This window comes from Prosopis cineraria, unplaced genomic scaffold, assembly GCF_029017545.1.
Source record: "Prosopis cineraria cultivar Desert tree isolate PC_DT_omini unplaced genomic scaffold, ASM2901754v1 PC3, whole genome shotgun sequence".
Lineage (NCBI taxonomy): Eukaryota > Viridiplantae > Streptophyta > Magnoliopsida > Fabales > Fabaceae > Prosopis > Prosopis cineraria.
The window spans coordinates 4,000,777-4,008,243 of NW_026555334.1; the positions used below are offsets into that span (position 1 = coordinate 4,000,777).

General features: G+C 29.3%; 1 protein-coding gene across 1 annotated transcript; it reads right to left on the minus strand.

The window, feature by feature from the left end:
• Nucleotides 1-596: 596 nt before the first annotated feature.
• LOC129306749 (uncharacterized) lies at nucleotides 597-6,071 on the minus strand. The gene is made up of 4 exons (XM_054947483.1): nucleotides 5,513-6,071; nucleotides 3,740-4,189; nucleotides 1,921-2,236; nucleotides 597-870 (listed from the first exon to the last, which is right to left on the minus strand). Exons 1-4 carry the CDS (start codon nucleotides 5,948-5,950, stop codon nucleotides 737-739), a joined length of 1,338 nt encoding a protein of 445 aa, XP_054803458.1. The 5' UTR covers nucleotides 5,951-6,071; the 3' UTR covers nucleotides 597-736.
• Nucleotides 6,072-7,467: the final 1,396 nt, after the last annotated feature.

Below are 7,467 nucleotides of genomic sequence, written 5' to 3' on the forward strand. Positions count from 1 at the left end.
AACATTCATTTAAATTTATGAAATTAATCTATGGTAATTAGAATTGGGTTAAATGGCAATTTAGACTCTAAACTATAAGTTTAGAAGTGTTTGCTATCTTAAATTTATTTTAGTATAATGTTTCTCTTTAACTTTTGAAAACATATAAAGTTGCTCTTACTCTTAATAACAATTAACTTTTTAAAAATGATAAATAAAAATTATAGAAAATGACCCGCAAAATTACAAACAAAGACTCAAAAAATTACATAAAAAGATTCAAAAAATTTTTTTGATCATTTTCTCTAATTTTTAAGGCCATTTTTTATAATTTTTTAAACAACTAATGGTTAAAGTTAATATTTATCAATGATAAGGGTCATATTGCATGGTTTTGAAGTGTTGAACAAAAATATTGCACTGAAAAGAATTTAGGCCCTAGACAATCATGAACTTATAGCTTAGACTCTAAATTGTCATTTAAAGAGCACGGTGGGATGTGAATAAAAAGGAAGAATAGATTTTGCACATAGTCACGCTCTTTTTTATCACTTTCGTTTTAAACAAATTAACGTCGATCCTATCTATTTGATATTTTAAAGTAATATTGATTCGGGTGAAGGAAATGGGGTCAAATTTTCTTCTAAAGGAGAAGATCAACATTACCCTGATTAAGTTTTCTACCTGCATCAAATTAAAAGTTACATGCAGACACATACACAGACATATATATGAGCGTATGAAGTAGAGATTATGGCTAAACACCAATTGTCTTGTTGAGTAGCGAAAGGCAGAGCGCTAGCTGAATGGCAAAAATGGAATGAAGCCACATTCTATCAAGCATGAATCCAAACATTGTGATTCCTGCTCTGTTGTTTTCCATGTACACCACTGCATCCATTCATATTCACAAATCAACAAAAAAAAATTGCACCATCAAAACTCAAAATGCAAGATGATTTTTTTTTTTTGGTTAAAAGGTAATTTTACTATTAAACTATAGGACCATGAACATTTTAAGACTCTAAGTTCATTTTTGGTGCAAGTTTACCTTCAACATTTGAGAACAATGCAATGTTATCTTTACCCTTAATAGAAATTAATAGTTAGTTGATTATAAAATCACAAAAAAAAAGACCTAAAAATTATAGAGAAAAACTTATAAATTACAAATAAGTACCATATAAAAAATTTATAATTTCTTTAGTCCATTTTTTCAAAGTTTTGAGGTCTTTTTTTGGTAATTTTTGCTATTGTTTTCTGTAATTTTTTGATCAACTATAATTAAAATTAACATTTATTAATAATAAAGGCAATGTAATATCATTTTCAAATCTTTTTCTTTTTTTTTTTTTTTTCATTAGAGGGCCATATACTAAAAGCCATTATAAGTAGGATTGAACCCTCCAACTTTCACTTACAAGCCACTCAACCCTTTTCTTCCCATAGTAATGCTACAGAGCTATGAGAGACAGGATGGGACCTTCTGTTCATATGAATGTCCATGGAAAGAGAGTAGGGGAGAGGCGTGTGGGTGCAGTCTCTCATGTCAAGCTTGGCCCACCATAAACCTCTCTTTCTCTGATCACTTTTATACATTTCTATTATTTATGCACATCCTAATTTTTTTCCTTGAAGTTTCAATTGTAAAATATTCTTGATATGTTTTAAGGGTTCTTATTTGTCATTCTACTTTTTCCTTTCTACCTATCTTTTAGAACACTTCATGCAATAAATAAAGAGCATAACTTCTTTGTAGATCACTTCTTATATATCATCTGTAGATTAACTACTAGGTTCTATTTTTGGTTATAAATTCAACATCAGAACATCACTTCTCTCTGTATATAAAGATATAGAAACACGCACACACGTGCCCACGCATATATGTTGATCCAATGTGATCTACTCTACATAGAAACCTCGAATTCAATGACTTACCTAAAGCTTGCCTCTTGTGAAATGAGATGGTACGTGTGAAAATAGGAAGCAATTTGGTGTTATCTAACTCATCCTCCTCGTCTCCAACCTCTTCATCTGATCCCCAAGTAGCAGTGTTTGATGTAGCAAAAGCTTGAGTTGAAGCTTCAACTTGCTGTGTCTCTCCATTATTATTATCAATGTTGTCAAATGAGTTTATGGTGCAAAACATGTGCCACTTTGCTGCAAGGCTTGCAACAGATTGTGCTTTATGTGTTATCTTCGTGGCACTTCTCAGCATTATGAAAAGCCCACTCACCAGAGTAACTGAGACTAACTGCATGCAATATTTTTTCATGACACAAACAAAAATAGAGCTACATTACAAGGTATGTTTTTTTTAGAAGTCTAGTTTGATTCAAAATATAAATCTTTGAGTAAGTTTTATATATATTTTTTGATTACATTCTTACTTTATTATATTCCACTCAAGTAATTAATAATGATATTTTGAAAATGTTATATTTATTCCATTCAAGTGCATGATTAGAAAGGTATAAAATTTTACAGAAAAATCAAAATTTTAACTAATTTTTTAAAAATAAATTAACTAATAATGACTTATATAATTGTTTGAATAATAACCATTTCAACAAAAATAGAAAATTCATACATAGGTTTCAATTTGCAAATGTTTGATTACCCCTTGGGGAAAAAAGATGAATGCCCAATGAGCATGGTACAACCTAGCTAGTCTCTTTCGTCAAGGCTTGACTAGGCCCAAAAACAATTGCCAAGTTGGCCCCAAACGAGGTTAAGCCACAATATATGTATTTTCATAAAGATATTTTCGTCCAATTTTTTTAAAAAAATTAAGATATGTTTACTAAATTTTAAAAAAGAGTATTTTCATATATGAAAATATTTTTCTTGATAATTAAAATATTTTAATTTTTTAAAAAATTGCTAGAGAATAGTTTTAGAATTGTACATCAAAGATTAAAAAGAAAAAAGAAAAAATGACTTATATCAATGAACCAAAAAAATCTTTTAAAATGTGACTAATAATAAAAAATCAGAGGTATTGCTCTAAATTTTTATTAAAAAATGATAATAAAATCTTTCTAAAATATATATAACAATTCGGTCCCTTGAATGCCATAATTTTCTTAAAGGCCATAAATATTTTTTATCATTAATAAATTTATATAAATTATCAAATTATCTTTATTGAAAATAAATAATTCATAACTTTTTTTCTTTTATTTGTAACTTTTATTTTCATATTCATAACAATATAACAACAAATAATAAATTTAACATGTAAAGTTATGAGTTACTATTGCATTATTACGAACTTAAGAAAAAAAGTTATAAATATAAAAAAAAAGTTGTGAATCATTTATTTTCAACAAAGACAATTTGATAATTTATATAAAATTGCCATTTATCTATTTTAAATGAATTTTATCATCATTTTCTCAATTTTCGTTAGGGTGCTCATTGCACTTCTTCAAAAATACCTTTAAAACAAAAATGCATTTTAACCTAAGCTAAATGCATTTTAACCTAAGCTAAATGCCAACAAAATGCATTTTAACTTGAGAAATTAAAAAAATAGTAATTTTAAGAACTACAAAAATCAACCTATTCGTCAGTTTAAGTATATTTGTAAGAATTTTAATATCAAAGACCCTTGATTATTATAATTAATTTAATTTTAAACTATGAATCATTCATTATTACTCGTGGACCTTTTAATTACTTGACCTAGACCCAATGATTAAAACTAAAACTAACTAGACAGATACAAGTTTTGATTGAGAAAACTAGTGCTTACGACAAGCTCGCCGGCTTTAAGTATATCAACATCAGCACCAGTTTTTGTAGTGAGGAGCAGAAAAATGAGTTGGCTGGCAGTGACCAAAATCAGAGAAGCCAAGATGAATCCTCTGAAACGATGACTGATGATGCTCAAGTTTCTTCTCATGGTCAGATGTTCCACAAGTATGGACCCAACTTCTGTTTCTTTTTGAAACACTTGAGCGAAGTCTTCTAACCTCAGAATTTGAAGGTGGCATATGAGACGAAAGAGGACACATACTAGAAAGAATATTGAGGTTCGATATAGCCATGAAAGTAACTCTATCATGCACAGTGTGATGTTGCTAATGTAAATATCACCATAATATGGTATTTCATGTGAGCCTGTGCTGTACCACCATATTTTGTACCCACATTCTGCTAGGAAACAAGGTAGCCCCCAAATCAATATCAGCTTCATGGTTTTCTGCAGCCATTGCACGAGTTGGGATTAGTGACGGATTCAGAAATTTTAGGTCATGGAAGTAATGTAAATAACTAAATATGATCCTTCATATCTTTATTACAAAACAGTTCTAATTAATTCGGTAAAAGATGTGATTAAGTCATTATTTTATTTGAAAATAGAATAAACTTTTATTATCATCTCTATTTAAATGAAAAATTTTAAATTTGTATTATAATTTGTCTTATAGTTAATAAGTTTAAATAATTTTTAATTTTAGTATTATAGAATTCTTTTTGGGCCCTTAATGATCGGCTGTTTTTATTAATTATGAAGTTATTATTATTATTTTTTAAAATTGGATCAAATTTTCTAGTTCAACTGGTCAAATCAATCTTGAAGTGGTCAAAACCAATAGAACAAGTGGGTAAACTAGTTGAACAAGTTTATTATTTATTATTTTTTAAATTTTAATTCATATTTATAAACTATAATACGCACACCTAGTAAGCATTGAAAAAAAATAAAAAAAATAAATTGTATAAATTATATATATAAATATATATATATATTCATGCAAAAAAATTACATTTATACATATAAATATTTTGAAATTATAAATTATAAATTATAAAATAACTATCCATATTTTGAATGAAAATGATGAAATATTAATTGATATTACATTTTTTTATCCTATATTATTTTGTTTAAAATTTATTTTTTATCTCCACCTAGTAAGATAAAGGCTTGTTGTTGTTGTTATATGATTATTTTTTGTCTTAAATATATATTATTTAAAATATATTAATTTATTTAAAATTTATTACGTCACTTCAAATCACATTTCAATCATTCAACTGTGACAAGTTAAATGATTAGTTTAAGGACCAGTTCAAGGCTTTAAATGTATTGTTATTCTTCTAAATCAGTTGTCAATAGATGTGAAAATAATTAATTATATGGAGTGGGGTCAATTTTCGCTATCTTTTTTCCTTGATCTATCTTCGCTTATCCTAGTTTCTGTACGTATTATTATCACTTAGATTCAAAGAGCAATCTAATTGTACTGTGTGTGGGAATGAAGCATTTTCTCACAAGACTATTCCTATCTCTGCTTTCTTGAAAAACACAGTAAAATTTTCCCAAATCTTTCCTCTCTTATCTGTGGTGTTTTCTGCTATGTATTATCTACTGTATTCAAATTAAACTGTGTGTGGAATTGAGGTATTTTCCCAGTAGACATAAACTGGTTCGTTCTTATTCATCCAGAAGAAGATTCCAGAAGCAACGAGATCAAAAAGATTTCCCAGAATAACACTCAGAGTTCAGAGAGACACAAACCTGAAGCTGTTCGGCGTAGCCACGCCGTATCTTCGGACTCTCGTCGCCGACTTTATCGATGGAGAGAAACTTCCGGATTCCATACTTTCGATCCCAACGAGAAAGGCTGAGAAACGAGAGCGTCGCCAAGACGGAGAGAGAAATCTGAACTGGTATATGATAGGGACGAGTGTGATCGGCGTCGCAGGTGGAGGAACAAGCTAAGAGAAAGTGGGAGAGAAGAGGAACGGCGAAGGCCAAGAAGAAGAAGAGAGACCAAGAGAGAGCCGCTCTGCAAATGTTGGATTGATCCACATAAATCCATCGAAGGTATGATCTGAAACTTCGCATTTCAACTCCATCGTGAGGTAAGTACGAGCCAGGAGAAGACGAAGAAGAAATCGCCTTTTTGTTTGGGAGATTATGATAATTAGTTGATGTTTCTGTTTGATTTTCCATGGAAAATTGAACTGTTTTTCTCTGCGTTCGTTTCGCAGGAGCCAGAAAGCTTGGTGTGACCAGAGGACGTGGCTCTGCTTCAAACAGGACAGTGTGAAGGCAGCAGCCGTTCAGCTCGCTTTATATGTCACTCTTGCAAGGTTTTATAATTGTTTTAAATTTAAATCAGGGGATTTTTTTTTCCCTAGTCTCAAGTTTTTTATATTTGGTCTCAAAATTGAATGAATTTTCATCTTCACCGGTATACATCTAATAATACTATCAATTCAAAAAATCGGGTACTCTTTCTATCCTTTGATAATTCAATAAGGTTATAAGGGTATTTCTAGACAAAAGTATTAAATACTAAAAAAAGACATGCAACATGATTATATTTAGAATTATAATTCTTTTAAAAACGTGACTTATATTCAGAATATGGGGGATAAGAAGAGAGCTGGTTTCATATATCTCACTCCTTTTTCAATAAAGCTAACCCAAGTGTGATGAGTGATGATCGATGACCAGTTAAACTGTCACGCTACTTTCAACATTATGATAAAAACTTATTTGTTAGATTCTAGCGTCAATTATTAAATTTCATTCAATTCTAAAAACAAGTTGAGATAATTTTAAAATATTTTTTAATTTATGTAATTTTTTTTATTATGCACTTGTGTTTTCTTATTAAAAGTAATCATATTTAAAATATAGTTAAGTACTTAATATATATATATATATATATATATATCTCTCTCTCTCTCTCTCTCTCTCTCTCACTCTCTCTTTCTTACAAAAATTTAAATTTTGATTTACATGTTATGACAAACTAGCAAGACCGTGTGACAAAATCATTAACACATCCTATCAAATTTAATTGATACGATCAGATGGGTATTACCTAGGATTAAGCCTAGTAAATTGGCTGGAGCAACCACTGCTTTAGTTTTAATTTTCACAAGGAAAATGTTCTTCTAAATCATTAAAATTATAATTATTACACGCACACACATATATGTGTGTGTTAGCGTGTGTAAACAAGACCAAACATGCCAACATAATCAAGCCGTAACCATCTAGTGTTTTGATAGAGCTGATAATATAAGTCAACTCACAATGCAGTAGGTTGCAGGTTTAGTGGGATAGGTTGGCATGGCTTGCATTCTTCATGGATTGAATTTTGCCAACACGCATAACTCGCAGTGGGTTGTTGGGTTAGTGGGCCAATCCACAAGTAAAATTTTTTTTATAATTTTTAAAATTATAAATTTATCTCTTTTTATTATTTTTTTAAGGTAAAAAAATCATTTATTCCCTTTAAAAATGAATTATTGAAATAAAAATAAGAGTCTTTCTACTTAAAATATATTTCTATCACCACTTAAATATAAACTAATTTAATTTTATGATCATTTCATTCTTTAATATTTTATATGACTAATTAGTATTATACATATAAGAATTAATATAAATGCTCTGTCTATCCCATTTTTTCATCATCCTGTTTTGGTGTTTTTGTTACAATATTGATGCCCCAA

Coding starts and splice junctions, on each gene's coding strand:
- LOC129306749 (XM_054947483.1), bottom strand. CDS start 5,950: ATGGAAAATCAAACAGAAACATCAACTAATTATCATAATCTCCCAAAC. Junction 4,190..5,512: donor GCTACGCCGAACAGCTTCAG/GTTTGTGTCTCT, acceptor CAATGGCTGCAG/AAAACCATGAAGCTGATATT. Junction 2,237..3,739: donor TTAAAGCCGGCGAGCTTGTC/GTAAGCACTAGT, acceptor TATTGCATGCAG/TTAGTCTCAGTTACTCTGGT.